Source organism: Bos taurus, chromosome 29 (assembly GCF_002263795.3).
Source record: "Bos taurus isolate L1 Dominette 01449 registration number 42190680 breed Hereford chromosome 29, ARS-UCD2.0, whole genome shotgun sequence".
NCBI classification, from domain to species: domain Eukaryota; kingdom Metazoa; phylum Chordata; class Mammalia; order Artiodactyla; family Bovidae; genus Bos; species Bos taurus.
Window position 1 is genome coordinate 43,021,899 of NC_037356.1, and position 19,203 is coordinate 43,041,101.

The following is a 19,203-nucleotide window of genomic DNA, read 5'->3' on the forward strand; positions in this document are numbered from 1 at the left end:
CACTTCCATGCACTGGAGAAGGAAATGGCAACCCACTCCAGTATTCTTGCCTGGAGAATCCCAGGGACGGCGGAGCCTGGTGGGCTGCCGTCTCTGGGGTCACACAGAGTTGGACACGACTGAAGCAACTTAGCAGCAGCAGCAGCAGCTATGTACAAATCGCATATCTGGTAAAGGACTTTTTAATCCATACTCTCAAAACTCAGCAATAAGAAAACAGACAACTCGTGTGGTGTTAACTAAACTTATTGTAATCATTTCACAATATATGTGTATCAAATCATCACACGGTACACTTTAACCTTTCAATATGTTTTATGTCATTTGTATCTCAAAGCTGGAATTTTAATTCTATTTAAAAAAATATTTATTTGTGGCTATGCTGGGTCTTCGTTGCCGTGAGCCGGCTTTTGCTAGTTGCGGCCAGTGGGGACTACTCTTCGTTGCAGTGCTTGGATTTCTTATTGCAGTGGCTTTTCTTGTGGGCATGAGCTTGAGGGTCATGGCACACAGGCTCATTAGTTGTGGTGTAAGGGCTTAGTTGCTCTGCACCATGTGGAATCTTCCTGGACCAGGGATGGAACCCACGTTCCCTTCATTGGCAGGTGGATTCTTGTCCACTGAGCCACCAGGGGAAGTCCGACAATCCTATTTTTAAAAGCAAAAGATTTCAATAGACACTTTACCAAAGAACATGTATACCAGCAGGCTTCCTAGGTGGCATGAGCAGTAAAGAATCCTGGCAATGTAGGAGACATAGGAGACACGTGTTCCATCCCTGGGTCGGGACGATCCCCTGGAAGAGATAACAGCCTGCTCTAGGCTTCTTGCCTGGAGAACCCCATGGACAGAGGAGCCTGGCGGGCTACAGTCCAGGGAGCCGCAGAGTGGGACACCGCTGAGTGACTGAACACACACATGTATGCTGGCAGACCTCGCTTCATTGCATGTCATTTTATTGTACTTTGCAGACTGTGTTTACAAACAAGGTTTGTAGCAACCCTGTGTCAGGCAAGTCCGTCGGTGCCATTTTTCTAAAAGCGTTTGCCTCCTTTTTCTCTCTCTGTTACACGTTGAGGGCTTCTCTGGTGGCTCAGCTGGTAAAGAATCCGCCTGCCATGCGGGAGACCTGGATTCAAGCCCGGGGTGGGGAAGATCCCCTGAAGAAGGGAACATCACATGTTGGTAGTTCTCACGATATTTCAAACCTTCAGCCAGCAAAAAGATATCATTTGCGGAAGGTTCAGATGATGGTTAGCATTTTTAGCAATAAAATATTTTTAAATTAAGGTATGTACATTTATTAAAGACATAATGCTGTCACACACTTAATAGACTTGGTATAAATATAATTGTCATATGTTCTTTAAAACCAAAAAATTCACAGGACTCCCTTTATTGCAGTGACATGGACTAAACCCATACTACCTCTGAGGTGTGTCTGTATATGGTAAATAAACATAAGAAAAGATGCTCAACATCATTAGTCATGAGGGAAATACATGTTAAAACCACTATGAGATACTACCACACCTATTCGAGTGGCTAAAATTAAACAAGAGGGACAATACCAAGTGTTAAGGAAGACTTGGAGGAACTAGAACTCTCCTGCACAGCTGGTTGGAATGCAGACGGTCCAACAACTTTGCAAAACAGCCTGGCATTTTCTTAAAAACTGAAGATTTTTTTTAAAAATCAGAATTGAACAAAAAAAATTTTTTAAGTGAAACAATACATACATGACCCAGCCCTTCCACTCAAAAGCATTTACCCAAGAGGAATGGAAGTTTATATCCACACAAAGACATGTATGTGAATGTTCATAGCAACTTTATTTGCCATAAATAGTCCAAAGCTGGAAACAGCCCAAATGTGTATCAACAGGCAATGAGCTAAACTGTGAAACATCCATCCAATGGAATACTACTTGGCAATAAAAGGAATGACCATTAATATATGAAAGAACATGGATAAAGCTCAAAAGAATGATGCTTAGTCAAGTCAAATAAAAAGAGTACATACCGTATGTTTCTATTTACATAAATTCTGAACTATGCAAATTCATGCCTAGTGACAAAACAGTGGTTACTTGAGGCTGGGGAGGCAGGGAGGAACAGGAGGGCCTGATCACAAAGAGGAAGAATTTGGGGCAATGGAAACATTTATCTTTGATTGCAATAATGGCTTCACAGGTATATGTGTGTGAGTCATCAAACAGTACATTTTTAATATATGCAGTTCACTGCCAATTCTACCTCAATAAAGCTGTTTGAAGAGAAGCAACAGAAGGCAGCTAGAGAGAGAGGGACCCGCCCAGAGCTTGTCACAGAACATTGGTTTCATTATCTCCACTTGATTTCATCGTCTAGGAGAGGACTATCTTGGCTTTTTGGTTTTCTTTTCTAAGCCATTACTGAGTTTTTTGAGTGCTTGCCTTAAAATATTTAAACTCATGTTTTCTAACATGGTTTTTTTTTCTTCTGGATTTGACATGGCATGTGCTTGACTCTTTGCGACCCCACACACTGTAGCCCACCAGGCTCCTCTGTCCATGGGGATTTTCCAGGCAAGAATACTGGAGTGAGTTGTCATGCCCTCCGCCAGGAGATCTTCCCAATCCAGGGATCGATCTCAGGTCCCCTGCATCGCAGGCAGATTCTTTACCATCTGAGCCACCAGGGAAGCCCAAGAATAGTGGAGTGGGTAGCCTATCCCTTCTCCAGGGGATCTTCCTGACCTAGGAATCGAACTGGAGTGTCCTGCATCGCAAGCGGATTCTTGACCAGCTGAGCTGCCAGGGAAGTCTGTGACATGACATGGGGGATCTTAATTCCCTGACCAGGGATGGAACTCATGCCCCCTGCAGTGGAAACATGGACCCACTGGACCACAGGGAAGTCCCTTACATAGTATTTGATACATACAAAAAGTTATGTGGACCCTCACGTGCATTAGGAACTGAGCTATAAATTGAACATCCATGAACCCCCTCAACTAGCCTGAGAACCAAGATATTACCTTCGCAAATTCCTGAGGTCCTTCCTTACCCCGGCCCCACTCCCCCAACAGGGACTGTCGTTTGAATTTTGTGCTTTTCTTCCCCTGATCTCCTAAGCGTTTGATCGTGAGTGTGTGTGCTCGGTTGCTCCAGTCGTGTCCAACTCTTCTGTGACCCTATGGACTGTAGCCCACCAGGATCCTCTGTCCATGGGGTTCTCCAGGAAATAATACTGGAGTGGGTTGCCATGCCCTCTTCCAGGGAATCTTCCCAACCAAGGGATCAAACTCACATCTGCATTTCAGGTGGATTCTTTAACAGATGGTTTAGTTTTGCTAATTTTTGCTATCATGCTGTGTGTCATTTAATGCAATTTGCTGTTTTCATTTGACATTACATATCTATGATTCATCTGTCTTGTTGGATTATGTGTATTACAATACTTCCAATTCTCCCTACACCCTGCAGGTTGATATAGGATATGGTCTACCTGGGGAAAATACAGCCCAGCAAGCTCACCCAGTCCAGGGACCCAACTCCAGGGCCTCCTTGTCAGAATATCACATTCATTCCTTCACTCAAAAAGCTTTCTGTGTACCAAGCAATGACCAGGCAATGGACATGCCACCATGAACACAGAGGATACCCCGCTGTCCTGAAGCACCCATCTGGTTGTTACCGCTCATCCTGACCCTCACTTGACTCGGGGTATGGGCCAGCTACCCAAACATGCTGGGGTGACTTGCCTCTTCCACTGACGCACAGGATGGCTTAGAGAGGCTGATCTGACCCATCCCAGAGGCTTCTGCCCAGGGAGGGCAATGTGACAGTAGCTGTCACAAGGACAAAGCCAGCTCTGACCCAGCAAGGCCACTTCCAGGAATTTATCCTATGGGGCACTTGAGTATGTACAGAGTGGCACTGGCTTAGCAGTATTTATTGCTGCATCATTTGTAATACCACACTAGTAGAAACAACTGAAATTTCCATCAATGGGATCTAAGGTTAATTCACAGTAGTTACGAGAAGCCCATACAGTGGAACATCACTAGCTATGAAAGAACAAAGGTGGAGGCACTGATCATGGAAAGTTCTCCAGGACAGAATTTTCTTTTTTTTTGGTCATACTGCAAAGTTCTGAATCTTAGTTCCCCAACCAGGGATCAAACCTGGGCCCTGAGCAGTGAAAGCACAGAGTTTTAACCACTGGACTGCCAGAGAATTCTCTCCAGCTCTCCAGGATAGATTTTAAAGGGCAAGATTAGGACACTGTGTGGAATATATCACCGTGTAAGAAAGGGGAAAGACGAATGCATGCTGAACTGCTTAAACATGCATGAGTACTTCCAGAGAGTTCATAAGTAACTGGGACCTGGATAGGAGACTTGTTATCTAGTTTGTATTTTTTTTTTTTTTTTTAAATTGTGGGACTTCCCTGGTGGTCTAGTGGTTAAGACTCAGCGGTCCCTGGTCTGGGGCGGGGGGTGAGTTCCACAGGCCACGTGGTATGCTCCCCACCAAAAAAAAATCTATGTACCATGGCCAAGGATTATCTATTAAAAAACACACATAAAATAACAATTTTGGTCTTTCAGTGCGTATTCCCTGGCTTCTTGACCTTCCTTTGGCTGATAGCCAGCCTTTGCTGGCAGCAAATATTTAATCAAAGGTCCCTGCTTTTCCCCTGCCCTCTGCTTTTGCCACTTTAGTCTGACCACCCCCACTGCTGTAGTGTGCTGGGGGACTGGCCTGCCACAAGGTGGCACTGTCTGCTGCCTGCTGCTCTGTGGGCTGAAAGTCCCCCAGGGCACCTGGGTATCAAGGGTCGGGGTCTATGTCCACTGAGCAGAAGCTCACCTCCCCAGCCCTCGCACTCCTCAATCCTGCACCTCTGCCAAGAAATCTGGAAAAATGGAAGTTAGGAATCATATCCCTGTCACCCCCTCCACCTGGCCCATTAAATGCCCCCCAAGTGGGTGCAGACAAACTTCAGAACCTGGAAGGTGCCTCTTACCTTCCTTTGGATCTCAGGGAGAACACAGGAGCTGTGTCTCTGCTCCTGATCTGAGCCCCCGCTTCAGTTGAGAAACCCTCTCTTGTCCCTAAGAGAGCAGTCAAAGCTCTGCAGCAGGGTGGACAAGGGGACAGTGTGACAAACACGAGATGGCTCAGGGTCCCCTGCCAGGAGCACTAGGGACTGGGATGCCATCTACCCACCCACTCAGCATTTCATTCATTCATCAAATATTCGCCAATGGCCCACAGGTGCAGAGTTCTCATCCAGAACTTGAACATCAGAAGGGAGGGACCGGGCCAAACTGACCTTGGACCTTTGCTCAGGCTCCTCCCCCCAGCCCCAGGCCTTCCCGCCCACTGCAGCCTTGGTCCTGCCTCACCTACCCAAAGACTCTGCTCACGGGCAGCCTGGTCAATGCTTGGGACTACTTGGGGCTCCCTGGCCTGGGAGTGTGGCACTGTCTAAGAGGGACATGTGGAAGAATGACCATGGAAAAGCCCAAAGCCAGCAACAGGTGAATGGATGTACCCTCGAGATGCAGGCTCCAGCAAGGAGGACAGCTGCCCTCACTGGGGGCTGGCCCACATGTGGGTAGGGAATCCCTCTGGGAGCCCAGGAACTCTTGTTAAATGGACACAGGCTAATCTTCCCAGAGTCTAGCTTGATGAGCACGCCCGTGTTTAGTAATCCCAGCCTGACAGAGCAGACAGCAGGTGGGAGGCAGCCCCAGGCCTGGGTGCGGGATGCAGGTCATGACAGGCTGTCTCCACAGGCTGCAGCCTCCCTGGGGCTGGGTAAAGCAGCCCTGGGCTGGCCTCTTCTGGCTCCTTCGACAGGCTACCTGGTGGGCTCCCACATGGGACAGGGGTCCTCTGGATGAATCCACTGTTCGGCGCCTCCCCCGCCCCATCAGCATAACTCCTTGGCCACAAAGGAGACCTCACACTGCAAGGCAGGGGGCTCATCCTGAGCAGGGGAGCCCAGGACGACACAGCAACCCTGAGATCTCACGGGGGCCGAGGCCTCCCCTTTACCTCTGCCTGGCTCCCCGTGAGAGAGTCACCAGAACACTGGTGGCCCCCCTTCCATGTTTCATCCACAGCCCCTGGTGCCAAGAAAGATGCGCTGGAGGGAGATGTGGCGGGAGATGAGGCAGTGGGCTCAGCATCCCCTGACCCAGAGGGACCAGTGGAATAAAATCAAACCAGCTTTAATGCCAATATAGTCTCTCTTTTAAATACCATGTTCCCCAGGATGGAGCGCAGGGGCAGGCTCTTGGCAGGATGAGTGGAAAGGAAAAGTGGAACAAAATGGAATGGATAGCCCCGGGCTGCCCCTAAACTGCCCAGGGCCCTGCCATAGCGCTCCAGGGACCAGCTGCCCGCTTGGGAGGGGGATATGACAGCAGCTTCTTCTGGTCCAGTTAATTGTGGAGGTGTGGGCTACGGGCCCCTCCCTTCCCAGAGCCCCCAGACTCTTCTCAGGATTTCTGCCCTTTCAGACCAGCAGAACCAGGGCCTGAGCTCCTCTGATCTTGGAGGGGCCCCCTGCCTGAAACAACTGCCGCGTGGGGCGGGCAGGGGTGCCCCTGGCCAAGCCAGCTAGGTGACTTGCTCAGTAACTGCTCTGGTGGCCTGTGAGAATGTAGAGGTTGCTGTGAGCCCCGGGCTTGTCGGTGGGAATGCTCTCAAGGATGATGTCTCTGGAGAGGAGGGAGAATGGAAGTGAGCGAGGTGGGAAGGCACATGGCACCGCCATCCGTGGGGCGGGGACTGATGGGCACCGTGTCCTACCTGTGGGCGCCGAGCACTCGGAAGATCCTCGTCTCATCTGTGATCTCCTGGGTCACCTGGGAAGAAAGGGGGCACTGAGGCCACCCCAGCGCACCCTCTCCTAGAAGGTGGGGACCACCAGGTGGGGAGGCCTAGACTCCAGGGTCCCCCTCACCTCATTGGTGTCCAGGCTGCGGCCCTGCATCCCATGGCTCCAGAAGGCCAGCACGCTGTCCTGCAGGCACACTGGGAAGGGCCGGGCCACCATCAGCCTCGTGCCTGCCCGAGGGCCACTGGTTCCCCCAGCGATGCCCCAGGCCCAGGTGTGGGTGGCAGACCAGACTGCAGGTGGCCAGGATGGCTCTCAAGAGGGGCTGGGGGACCTGCCTCCTTGTTCTGCTGCCAGCTCCCAGCCCCAGAGCCATATCATGCGCTCCAGGCTGGCATCTTCTGCATCCACCCCCCTCAGCCCCACCGTCCAGTTCACTCACCCACAGTCTCAATGGGGAAGTCAAAGGTCAGCACGGGCGCCAGCGTGGCCGTGGGCTCGCCCAGCAGGTTGACAATCCTCACGCAGCCTGCATAGGGCCGGGGTCGGGGGGTGCTGATGGGTGGGGGGGCTCCCTTACCACCCCCTCCAACACCCCAGCCCTGACCCCAGGAACACTCACGGTCAAAGCAGACCAGGACTGTGTCCCTGTCCACCTGGATCACCTGCTGGGCCGAGCCCGGGAACCCCTCTGCAGTTAGAAAAGGGAGACATGGCCTGGCTGAGCCACCAGCCCTGCTCTGGCTCCGAGAGGAAGACACGGGGCAGCGGGTGGGTTGTTAGGCAGCCTTCACCACAGGAGCATCCTGGGGGGTGTTATGATGCTGGATCTCACTGCACAGCTGGGGCACTGAGGCTTGGCGCCAAAGTGACCCATCCGCAGGCTCACAGGGAGCCGGGCTGAACCTCAGGGAGCCGCAGGAGAGCAGGGACCCGGGAGTCAGGGGAGCCGGGCTTCAAGACTCAGTCACTATGCGACCTCGGATCTCTGAGCTTCAGGTTCCTTAACTGTAACCCAGGCATGACGATACCTACCTCACAGGGCCGTTGTAAGAATCAAGAGTAAAATCTCATGAGACCCCTGGCTGGGAGTTTGGCCACCGTACTGTCCAGGGCACCTTCCCCTTCCTTCACCCACCGCCACTCCCTTCACTCCCTGAGCTGCCCTAGCACCCAGGATCCTGCTTCCTTGCTCAGAATGAAGGCCTCTGGCTCCTGCCTTCCCCAGCTTGGTTGTCCTTGCAGCCCCCGCAGGGTTGATCAGGTTGTCTTAGCTGCTGAGCCCTTTGGTCTAGTGACATCTTCTATGGGGAGACCCAGCTGAAGGGAGGCTGGGAGCCTCGGGATCCCCAAGATCTCTGTGGAGCTGTAAACTGTGGGGCACTCTCTGTGCATACATATCACGTGCACACACACACTCATTCACGCAGAGCCTGGCCCTCCAGCTCACCGGGTGGGATGAGGATGTCCGGCGTCAGGCCAGCCTCCAGTGGTAGGACGTGGAACAGGACGCGGCAGCCGGGCCCCTCAGGGCCCTCGGCCCCCACACACACCTGCGGGAGCTCCTTCCCGTCCAGTACCAGCGGCTCCAGCATCCCTGCTGGGCTGGGCAAGGGGCTGGAGAAGTTCTGGGGGCAGCAGCGGCACTCAGGTCTTTATTTCCTCCCCCACACCCCTCTGCTGCCCGCCCGGGGGGTCCCCCCACTGGCCCCGCACCTTCAGCAGCAGGAACTTCTGCAACGGCTCGTACCACTGCAGCAGGAGCAGGCTGGAGGGGAGCGCGGCCAGCAGGAAGGTGCTGCCCGTGTGGGGGTTCCGCACTGCGGGAGAGGAGGCGGTGGGCCCCGGGGCTGTGCCCGCCTGTGCCCAGCTAGCCCCGCCCCGCCCCTACCTCGTCCCACCCGCCCCCCAGCTCTTACCCACACGACACTGCAGGCAGCCTTTGGTGTCAGGAATCTTGTTGGACAGGGCAAAGCGCCTGGGGGGACAGCAACCAGGGCAGGTGTCCCCGGCGCCATCCTGGGCAAGCCCTGACCCCCCGCAGAGCCCTAAGGATGAGTTCTAACACCTTCCCTGCCTCACAGGTGGCAGACGGAGGCTCTGGAAGGCCAAGTCACTTGCTCGAGTAACTGAGAAGCGGATGTGATGTTGGGCCCGTGGCTCCAGCACCCAAATTGACAGACTGGAGCCTGTACATCCAGACCAGGGGTTTGGCTCACAGAATTCTCTCTAACCCTGACTGGGGGGCAAGGCGCTTGACCTCTCGGTGCCTCAGCTGACTCCTCTGCAGATGGGGGTGGGGGGCGGGCAACCGTGGTACCCACCTTGCAGGGTCACAGTGAGGTTTGTATGAGTTAACTCAGCAGAGGGCTTGCAGCAGAGCCCGCATAACAGGTGCCCTCACAGAAGGCTAGCTTTTCTCATCCCCTATTAATACTTTCCCACCTATTTTCAGTCATTGAAAATCCTTTTTAAGGAAAGGAAGGATCCAAATGCTGTTGTTGTTTAGTTGCTAAGTCATGTCCAACTCTTTTGCGACCCCATGGACTGTAGCTGGTCAGGCTTCTCTGTCCATGGAATTTCCCAGGCAAGAATAATGAAGTGGGTTGCCACTTCCTCCTCCATGGGATCTTGCCAACCCAGGGATCGAACCCACATCTCCTGCATTGGCAGGTGGGTTCTTTATCATGAAGCCACCGAGGAAGCCCAAAATGAAGAAATTAGGGTGTGGGAGGGCTGGGAGTTGATTCAGGCTCCAGCTCCTCCTTCAGCCAGAGCACTCAGGGCCAGTTCCCACCCCACACGCCGTATGTCACAGGTGGGCAAGCTGGCCAGAGGAAACAAAGACTCGCAAGAAAACGGCAATCACCGGGCCCTCTTCTGTTTCCGCTGGCTATTACACGGGGTGGCCAGTGGGTGGCTTCCTTTGGTGCTGAGGGAGAAGTAGGGTCCTTGCTCTGGTTCCTTGCTGTCCCCCAAGCCCTCAGGGGAAGTTCCGAACCCGTTTCTTGCTCTGAGAAGCAGGGCAGCATGCCAGCAGCCCGGCCACCTCTCCCTGTGACCCAGGGCCCATCTGCACCCTCTGCTGGGACGTGGGGCCCGCCGAGGAAGCCAGCACCTCTCTCCCTGCGTTTGCTCCTCTCTCCCCTGTTCCTTCCACTCTCTTCCCAGTTGGCCTTCAGATGGGACAGAGGCAGATTTTTTTATTTGTTTCTTTCTCCAACAATTTGAGATCTCCGCTGTGACTTCCCGAACACACACCCAAAGCTGCCTGTGACTTGGGGCTGTATTGGGCCTATTTCCTGCAGGTCCCGGGCCAAAGCAGAGGTTGGCCTGGGACTGAGGTCAGGAAGCTCCAAGGCCACTGGGTTCCCAGCGTGGTCCTCGAGCGAGACTACTGCACGAAGAGCCTGGGCCCCTCATCTCCTCGGTGGGTGTAGCCACGGCCCAGCCTCCCCCACCGTCCCCACCGGCTTCCACCACCCACCTGGTCATGGCGAATTCTAAGCCCACAGCCCACCTACCCGCTCAAATCTCAGGGCCACCCCCCACTCCCTGAAAAGAGCTGAGGCCTGACTTGTACATTTCAAACTCGATGTGACACCATTGAATTCTGCCCCACCCGCAGCTGATGACAGCTCCATCCTTCCGTTGCCAAGGCCAAAACCCTGGAGTCATCCTTGACTCCTCTCTTTCTCTTCCATCCACCAACTGTCAGGAAATCCTGTTGGTCTGGCTTTCAAAATAAAACTGGAATCTGACTGCCTCTGTCCTCCTTCACCGCTACCCTGGCCCAAGGCGCCATCACGTCGCACCAGCCTCCTGACAGGCCTCTGCTTCCACCTGTATCTCCTCCAGCCTCCTCCCAGCACAGCAGCCAGACTGACCTGTGAGAACCTCAGTCAGGGCACACTCAGTCAGGGGTAAAGGCTGCTCTGTGGCGACAGGGCCCTCGGAGGCCAGCCCCTTCTCACTGCCCCCGTGTGGACCCCCTGACTCCCTGCTGTTCCTCACACGAGCAGGCCTGGCCTCTGGGCTCAAGCCCCGACCCCCCAGCCCCCAGATATTCTCAGGACTCACTCCATCACCCCCTCCAAGTCTTTGCTCACACAGCACCCTCTCAAGGACGTCCTTCCTGCCCACCCTTTGAACACCGCCTCCTGACCCTCCACGTCACCACTGCGCTGCCTCCTTCCTCGTGTCCATTGTTGTCTGTCCCTCTTGAGAGAGAGTCTGAGGAGTACAAGGGTCTCTAGTTCCCAGGAGGATCTCACACCCAGGAGGTTGCCTGGCACATACCAGGAGCTGTACGGCTAAATGAGGGCCCCTGCCACCCGTGGGCAGAGGAGCCTGGCAGGATACAGCCCATAGGGTGGCACAGAGTCGGACACGACTGAAGAGACTTGGCACGCACACACCACCTCATAAACACACCTCAAGCCTGCTCACTGGGGGTCTCCCAGTCCCTCCCTTCCCCTCACGCACACTCTCATTAGTCCCCACATCCCGTCAACCCTACTTCCTAAATATTGCTCGGGTCCGTCCAGTTCCCACTGCTGTCCCTCGTCTCGGGTCACTACACTGGCCTCCCTTCCAGGCCCTCTCATCAGTCTCCTGCTCCATTCATCCTTCCCGCTATCACCACAGCCGTCGGCAGGCGCTCCTGTGTCCATCTGCCCAGACAAGCCCCTCTCTCCTTCCTCAACTCCAGGAGAGGGCGCGTGACCCAGGCCTGGCCCCTGGCTCCTCATCCCGTGGCCGCAGTGACCAGCCCAGAAGTGGGCACGGCCCTCAGCTAGGCCCGTGAGAACTGGCCCCAGCCCGTGGTGGGAATTACTTGGAAACAGAGGCTCCAGTTCCACGGGTTTATTAGCTAGTGGATCACTGGGTGGACCTGCAGGTGGCCGTCACTGGGCAGGAAAGCCTACTTGAGGATGTAGGTGACGAGAGGGAAACAGAGCCAGGAGACGCAGGAAGACGCCCAGGGTGCTGCTGGCGCCGGGGCCCAGCTGGGCCTGCAGCTGACCCTACTCCCGTTACTGCTACATGTTACTGTTGGTCGCTCAGTCCTGTCTGACTCTTTGTGGCCCCATGGACTGTAGCCCACCAGGCTCCTATGTCCATGGGATTCTCCAGGCAAGAATACTGGAGTGGGTTGCATTTCCTTCTCCAGGGGATCTTCCCAACTCAGGGATCGAAACTGGGTCTCCTGAATTGCAGATGCTTTCTTTACTATGTGAACCAGCAGGGAAGCACCAGACCCCACTCCTACCCGAGGCATTAAATTCCCTTTTGTGCTAAAGCCAGTGAGTGAAATCATCCGCAACAGGAAGAGTCCTGACTGACATACAGAGGGATCCTACTAAGATGCTCCCCGTGCCGCTGCCAGTCAGACAAAGCCCAGATCCCGGCCTGGCATCAAAGGCAGGGCTCTGCCACCTGTACAGCTTCCCCTTGGGCTTCTCCCCCTCCCCTACTCAGCCCAAACACCTTCTACCTCCACAGATCGCCTAGGAAAATTCACACATAATTCACACATATTCCTTCCTTGCTGGAAGGCTGATCTCTAATGCATCTCCCACAAGCTCGCCTAGCCTCTCTGAGGCCTCCCCACCCCTCCCAGCTCTGGCTCACCCCAGAGCTGAGTGTTAAGGACTCATGGGACTTGTCCCCAAGCCCAACCTAAGAACTGGCGTTTCCCAGTGCTCAGGAGACATTTGCCCCACAGCCTACCCACCGCGGTGCCAAGGGCTCGTCTGACATAGTCACATCCACTGTCTCCTTCCCTCCCGACAGGCCTGGGGGCAGCGGGAGGGAAGGCTACCAGCGGGGCTGACCAATGAGGAAACCAGGCCTCAGAGAGAGGCCAAGTGATATGACTAAGATGCCAACCATGTCAGGACCAGGAAAGGCCGTGTTCCAGCCCTGGCTCTGTCCCTCCGTCTCCCCTGGGTGCTCCCATCCCTGTAGGGCCAGGGTTGCTGACCTGGGGATGATGCGCTGGGTGAGGCGGTTGGTGGGGATGGAGAGGGGGACCTGCTGCTGTAGCCGCCGCTGTTCAAACAGGCCTGGGAGGTCATGGGCCCAGATGTGCGTGGATTTCCCTGTGGAGGGACGTGGCGGAGGTGGGGATCAGAGCTGGTGGGCAGGCCGCCAGCCCCGCCCCCTGCCCGTCCCACCTGGTACCTGAGAGGGACAGGAGCACGTTGTTCACGCAGTAGAGCCAGGCGCAGCGGTGCGAAATCAGCTGAGGCCACAGAGCGACAGGCAGATAGCGTCAGCCCCCGGCCCCGGTTCCCCAGCCCTCCCCTGCTAGCCGGGCCTCACCTTCTCCAGTGTATCCTCATGCAGTTCGTGCAGGTTGAGGGTATAGATGCCCTCCTCGGCTCCCACCACCAGGAACTGGTCTGCAGGTTGGGGCATGGGGTCAGAGGTCAGCTACATCCCCGGGCCCAAGCCAGGGATTCCCAGTCTCCTCCCTCCTCCCTGGCCCTGCCTACCCCGGGTGACAGGGTGAATCCAGGTGATAGCGGCATGGATCCGCAGGGGGCAGCCATTGAAGACCTTGGAGAAGCAGGCGCCCATCTGGAGAGGAAGCAGGAGGCTGATGAGGAAGTTAAGGGGCAGCGGGGGGCGGTAGTGGGGGCGGGCAGCAGGTGGTGGGGCAGCAGGCAGCCGGGAGGCGGAGCTATGAGACAAACACTTACGTGCACCTTGGGGGTCGGGGGGAGCCCGTGGCAGGATGACCTCTGGGAGGGAGGAGAGGAGTCAGGGTCTTACCCACAGACTCCTGCCTCCCCCACCCTCCTTCAGCACCCCCTCACCTCAGGATCTTCCCGGTGCTTCATGGTGGCCCAGGCGGTGGGGAGCAGGGGAGGGCTGGCGGGGCCTGGGTGCGGCAGGGGTGGGGTTCCTGCAGGCACAGAGCGGCGGCCGTGAATTCCAGTCCCAGACCACCCCGGGGCCGGCCTCCTGCTCCCTACAGCTGGCTCACCTGGGAGGCTGGGGTGAAGGTCCTCGGCTGGAGGCTCAGTGGGAGATGACCCCAAGAACGGGGCCCTCTTGATGGTTCCTATGGTGTCATCTGGAGAGTCCAGCTCCTGGCGGGAGGGTCAGGGGACCCAGCCCAGCTGTTAGCAAGTGACCCTGTAACCTACTCCCAGCCAGCAGCACCCCCACCCTCAGGTCCCCTCCACTCTGAACCTGGAGTTCCGAGGCCGGCCGGATGGTCAGGCTCCTGTTGGGGACAGATTGGAGGGAGATGAGGTGTGAGATACGATGGGGTCATGAGCCCGGTCCCCACCCTCTCCGGGCTCCGGGCCCTCACCTTTCCTCCAGGGCCTCCTGGACTGACTGCAGCAGGCTCCTGGGCAGGGATGGGGAGGGGTCAGAGGTCAGCCTGCCCTCCTGCTCCTGCCCCCCTGCAGCTTCCTTCCCCCTCACTCACCCACTCAGCTCCTCCTTCCCCAGCAGCGTCCACTCCTCTTCCCACTATGGGGAAACCAAGTCAGAAAGGCCGGGAAGGAGGCAGAGAGACAGACAGGCAACGTGAGAGGGCGCTGGAGAGATGGGGGAAGAGAGAGAGAAGGCAGGCAGACAGACAGACAGATGGAAAGTGAGATGGTAACAGGCAAGAGAATCGAGAGAGACAACAAGAGACAAAGAAACTGTGAAAGAGGGACAAAGGCAAAGAATGAGAGGGAACAAGACAGTGAGAGAGACAGGCACGGAGAGGCTGAGACTGTGGAGGCGAAGGGAGACGCTGATAACAGAGACAGCGAGAGAGCAGAGACGGTGAGTCAGACAACCCAGCAGCCACAGCGACTGAGGCAGAGAGGAACGTGCCGAAGGAGGTGGCGGTGGGGGGGGTCCTCCAACTCGTGACAGGCCCACATGTGTTTTTTGGCCATGCTGCATGGAGCACATGGGATCTCAGTTCCCCAACCAGGGATGGAACCCGCACCCCCTGCAGCAGAAGCGTGGAGGCCTAATCACTGGACCGCCAGGGACGTCCCAGGCCCTCCACCAACTGTCCAAAACGACCTGCCCCAGGAAGGAGCCCCAGCCCTCCCGGTCCCTGCGCGGACGGGTCTGTTAGAATGGCTCTCCCGGGCCTAAGGGCCAGGCTGCTGCGGCTGTCAATGCTCCTGGGTTTGAGATGCTTGGCCACCTGCAGAGCTCCCTAGCCCTGCCCCGAGGACCACCCAGCCACACAGCCAGCCCCTCACCGGCTCATTCAGTGGGTCTGTTTCCTTCCTGCGTGGGGCGCCGAATTTCACCTGGTGAACTGGGGGCCCAGATCCAGGGGTTAGGAGGCCAGAGACTCAGGACTGATCCCTAAAATCATACCAACTCCACACACAGCCCCCCATCAACTCCACACACAGCCCCCCACCAACTCCACACAGATAGCCCTCTGCCAACTCTCCCAATTCTATACATTCGGCCCCCTCCAGGCAAACACAAAGCGCCCCCCAAGTCCACACTCAGCCCTCCATCACCAAATTCACATACATAGCCCCCCAATCCACACAGCCCCCACCAAATCCATACACAGAGCCCCCAATCCACCCACAGCTCCGCCTCCCAAAAACAGACTCACACTGGATCTCCGAGGGGGTCCTCTCGGCTGGGCCATGCTGCCCCCGGGAGTGAATGGTGTCCGGAAATATGTCATAAGTCTACAGGAGAACACACACAGTGGACACACGCCCACACTCACCTCATACTAGGTATTCCTTGAGGTGCTTTATACACACTGACGTGTTTGTATTCACAATAATGCTCTGAGATTACCGTGAGATTAAACGCACCTTCCTTTCACAGATGAGAAAACCAGCACAGAGAGCCAAGGAACTTGCCAAAGATCACAGAGAAAACAGGTGACTTAAGTTAAGGACCTTCAGTTAAGGTGGCCCTTAACTTCACAGGGCCAAGGGCAAGAACCTATTGGAGTGGGAGACAGGGATGCAAACTAGCTCAGGGAAGATTCCTAACGCGTGGGCTCAACCAGACCGAAGCTCCCTGTGCTGCAAACACACGAGCTGAAGGGACGTGACTGAATCACCTCTGTACTCCTCAGCCCCAGACCAGGCCAAGACCCAGTCCCCAAGGGGTCTCACTTACCTCCAGGTCACAGTCTTCTGGAGAGGGGGTTCCCAGGTGGGGATCATTGGCCTTGTCCAACAGCTGTGTGAGGAGAGCCCGAGGCAGGTGCTGGGTCGTGAAGGGGTGCTGGAGGATGGAGGGGGGCGCAGCTTGGTTCCTGGCCTCCGGTCCCTGCTTCTGAGCATCAGGCCCCCTGCTCCCCCCTCCTGCCTCCCACCTGCAGAAGCCTCTCCGCTGTTGGTCTCTTCTTGGGATTCTTGGTCAAGGCAAGCTTGAGGAAGTGATGGAAATTCTGGGTCCTAGTGGGTACAAGAGCCCCCCCGCCCCAATCCCGGCCCAGGTTAGCCCTCAGGCAGAGCGTCCTGCCCCTACTCCAGAAGATTCTGCGGAGCCTGCCCAGGGAGGGGCCAGCTTGAGGCCACGGGCAGCTGGCCTGAGCAACACTGCTGTTGCGACACGGCAGCGCCTCCATTATCAGCCATCTGCCTTTCTTCCTTGTCCACATGGGTCCCCGGCGTGGAGGCAGGGCCCAGGCCCCACTCCTGCAGACGGTCTGTGGAGGCCCAGGAAGGGCAGACCCTCAAGGCTGCACCTGGGGAACCGGCAGATGGCTCCTCCACCCTCATCGGGCTGGACTGAAAGGGGGCCCCCAGCAGGCGATGTGGCCCTTACCAGCGAGTCTTGTCTCTCAGCTTTGGCGGCTGGAAGCTGCTCTTCGACATAAGCATCAAGGCCCTGTGGAGACCACAGGTCAGAGGTCAAGGGTTACAGGGTTCTTGGCCCAGGCCAGGGGCAAGTGTTCTGCTGACCTCATGGGATGCAGGTGGAAGAGAGGCGGCTGCAGCTCGCCCAGCTCGATGGCAGTGATGCCCAGGGCCCAGACGTCACACAGCTCATTGTAGCCACCTTTGCGCTCCACGGCGGCCACCTCTGGGGCCATCCTGCAGGCAAGGTCACACATGAGATGGCCAGGGGCCTCCACTCACGGCCCCTACCCCCTCAGCCAGAGGCGCAGCCTCACCAGTATGGAGTCCCAATGAAAGACCTCCTCTTGGCCACAGACGCTGTCAGCTCGCCTGACACCCCGAAGTCAGCTGCAGGGAGAAAAGCCGCTCTCACCCCACCTCAGGCTGACACTCCCCACCCACGGCCAGGGCACAGGCTCAGGATGCACCTGGCGGGGCTCAGACAGCAGGGGGCCCAGGCTCAAGGCCAGGCCAGGTTCCCTCCTGGGAGGGGTCGACCACCTTGTAGCCCTGACCCAGTGCCCGGTCCCAGGTTAGACTCCATACAGACCCAACCACATCCAACTTTCCAGCAGGAAGGGAGAATGGTGCCACGTTCTAAACGGGGAAACCGAGGCTCAAGTGGTAAAACGACTTGCCCGAGGACAAGCAGGCTCCCAGACTCCAGGAGCTCCCACAGAACCCTCGCCCTGACGGTGTCCCCAGGGTACTGACCCAGCTTGACATCTCCCTGGAGGGTGAGGAGAAGGTTGGCTCCCTGTGGGAATGGAGGAGAGAGAATCCCATCTGGTGCCCCCAAGAGTTCCCTCCTCCCTCCCACGATGCCCTTGGCCAGATCCCTACCTTGATGTCTCTGTGGATCTTCCCCTGAGAATGCAAGTGGTGGAGCCCCTGCGGACAAAGAGGAGCCCCTGAGAGCAGCTACCCCGTATATCTCCCCTCTCCTGAACCCCCTTAGGCCTGGGGCCCCCCACCCAAGCAGCTTCCTCCACCCCTCTCCCCAAACAGGAAGTGACTGAGCCAAAAGGGAAATGGGCTGCTTCCGGCAATAGGGCTGGGGCCCCTTCCCCCCCAGGACCCACAGCCCCTCAGGCAGCTCAGCCTGAGGGACTCCACCCACCCCACCCCACCCCACACAGGGGCCTGCTGGGCTGCCTGCCCTGTTCCTGGGGACGAGGGGTGTGAACAGTCCTACGGGCCCAGCTACCTTCAGTGCCTCTCGACAGACATAGGCAATCTGCCGCTCCTCCAGGGGCCCGGTGGCTGCAATGGAAGGGGTAAGGGCTGGCTTGGGGGTCTAGCGGGGATATGCTGACCCACCCCGCTCCACCCTGTGTAGGGGAAGCAGCAGGCACTGCTGGCGAAAGGAGAGTTGGCCACATCCCCTCCCGACATAGGGTAGGATATACAGCCCAGAGAAGGACAGCATTTTTCTCAAGGTCACACAGCCAGTGAAGAAGTGGAGAGGGGCCCAAGTGCAGGGCCTCAGCGCTCTCCTCCTGCCCTATGTTGGGGTAGGGGGATGGGAAGAAGGCTGTGGCCCTCTGGGGCCTGGAGTCCTAGCCCTCACCGTGGTAAATCTCCTGCAGGGACCCCCCTCCGCAGAACTCCATGCAGATCCACAAGCGGTCATTCCTGGGGTGACACAGAGCTGGGGTGGGCACATGGCAGGGCCACATGGGGGCTGCCTGGGGGCGGGCAAGGGGATACAGCAGCCTCACCTGAGGTAGCTGCCAATGTAGGCCACCACATTGGGGTGGCGGCACTCACGCAGGATGGTGATTTCCTGCTGAAGGGAGCTGATGTCGTCCCCTGGGAAACACAGGGCATCATGAAGGGCGCCGCCTTAACTCAGTGCCCCATCTGCAAAATGGGCACAGAGTGCCTCCTCTCTTCAGGCCAGATAGGTGCCAGCCGACAGTACCTCCTGGGGCCTGCCTCTCAGCGGGGGCCTCGGAAACGGCAACTCTCCGCTCCTTACACCGCGCCCGCCCGCGCCGCGCTCTGCCCTCCCTCCAGCGCTGAGGCCCTGGCTCCCGGCCCTCACCTGGGTCTAGCTTGACTATTTTGACCGCGGCCAGTTCGGACGTGACCGTATCGCGGGCCTGCAGGGGCGGAGGGGTTGAGAGGGATGAGGAGGGGGTGAGGAGGGATGAGGAGGAGGCGGGGCCGGGGGCCAGCTCCCGCAGCAAGACGCAGAGCGCGTATCCAGCTCTCAGCTCTCCCGCCCGGCCCGCCGCCCGGCGCACCTTGTAGACGTCGCCATAGGTCCCGGCCCCCACGCGCTGCAGCAGCTCGAAGCGGTCCCGTGGATCCTGCAGCGACACGTTCTGCAGCAGCGCCATGGCCCGGCGCCGGGCAGGCGCGAGCTGCGGAGCCGGCGCGGGGCGGCGCGGGGCGGGGCGGGGCGGGACGGGCGGGGCGGGGTAGTACCGCCGGGGCGGGCGCCGGTGGCTCCGAGGCCGCGGGGGCGGGACCGGGCCCCAGGGCGGGGCCAGGCCGGGGATGCCCCG

At 57.2% G+C, this 19,203-nt stretch overlaps 1 protein-coding gene across 2 annotated transcripts; it reads right to left on the bottom strand.

The window, feature by feature from the left end:
* Window positions 1-939: 939 nt before the first annotated feature.
* Window positions 940-19,069, bottom strand: MAP4K2 (mitogen-activated protein kinase kinase kinase kinase 2). Of its 2 annotated transcripts, none has more exons than XM_024987157.2 (32): window positions 18,940-19,069; window positions 18,738-18,795; window positions 18,412-18,502; window positions 18,261-18,325; window positions 17,898-17,953; window positions 17,534-17,581; window positions 17,405-17,447; window positions 16,966-17,038; window positions 16,754-16,885; window positions 16,617-16,679; window positions 16,162-16,243; window positions 15,963-16,070; window positions 15,439-15,517; window positions 15,065-15,123; window positions 14,284-14,327; window positions 14,164-14,202; window positions 14,040-14,073; window positions 13,831-13,936; window positions 13,661-13,749; window positions 13,544-13,585; window positions 13,337-13,421; window positions 13,164-13,243; window positions 13,023-13,083; window positions 12,823-12,940; window positions 8,756-8,814; window positions 8,553-8,656; window positions 8,287-8,464; window positions 7,459-7,527; window positions 7,279-7,365; window positions 6,963-7,033; window positions 6,809-6,864; window positions 940-1,160 (listed from the first exon to the last, which is right to left on the bottom strand). In XM_024987157.2, exons 1-32 carry the CDS (start codon window positions 19,033-19,035, stop codon window positions 1,136-1,138), a joined length of 2,400 nt encoding a protein of 799 aa, XP_024842925.1. In that variant the 5' UTR covers window positions 19,036-19,069; the 3' UTR covers window positions 940-1,135. The 2 variants fall into 2 exon arrangements, with proteins under 2 accessions (XP_024842925.1, NP_001193204.1); NM_001206275.1 differs by lacking the exon at window positions 940-1,160 and adding an exon at window positions 6,177-6,717 and having other exon boundaries at window positions 18,940-19,041.
* Window positions 19,070-19,203: the final 134 nt, after the last annotated feature.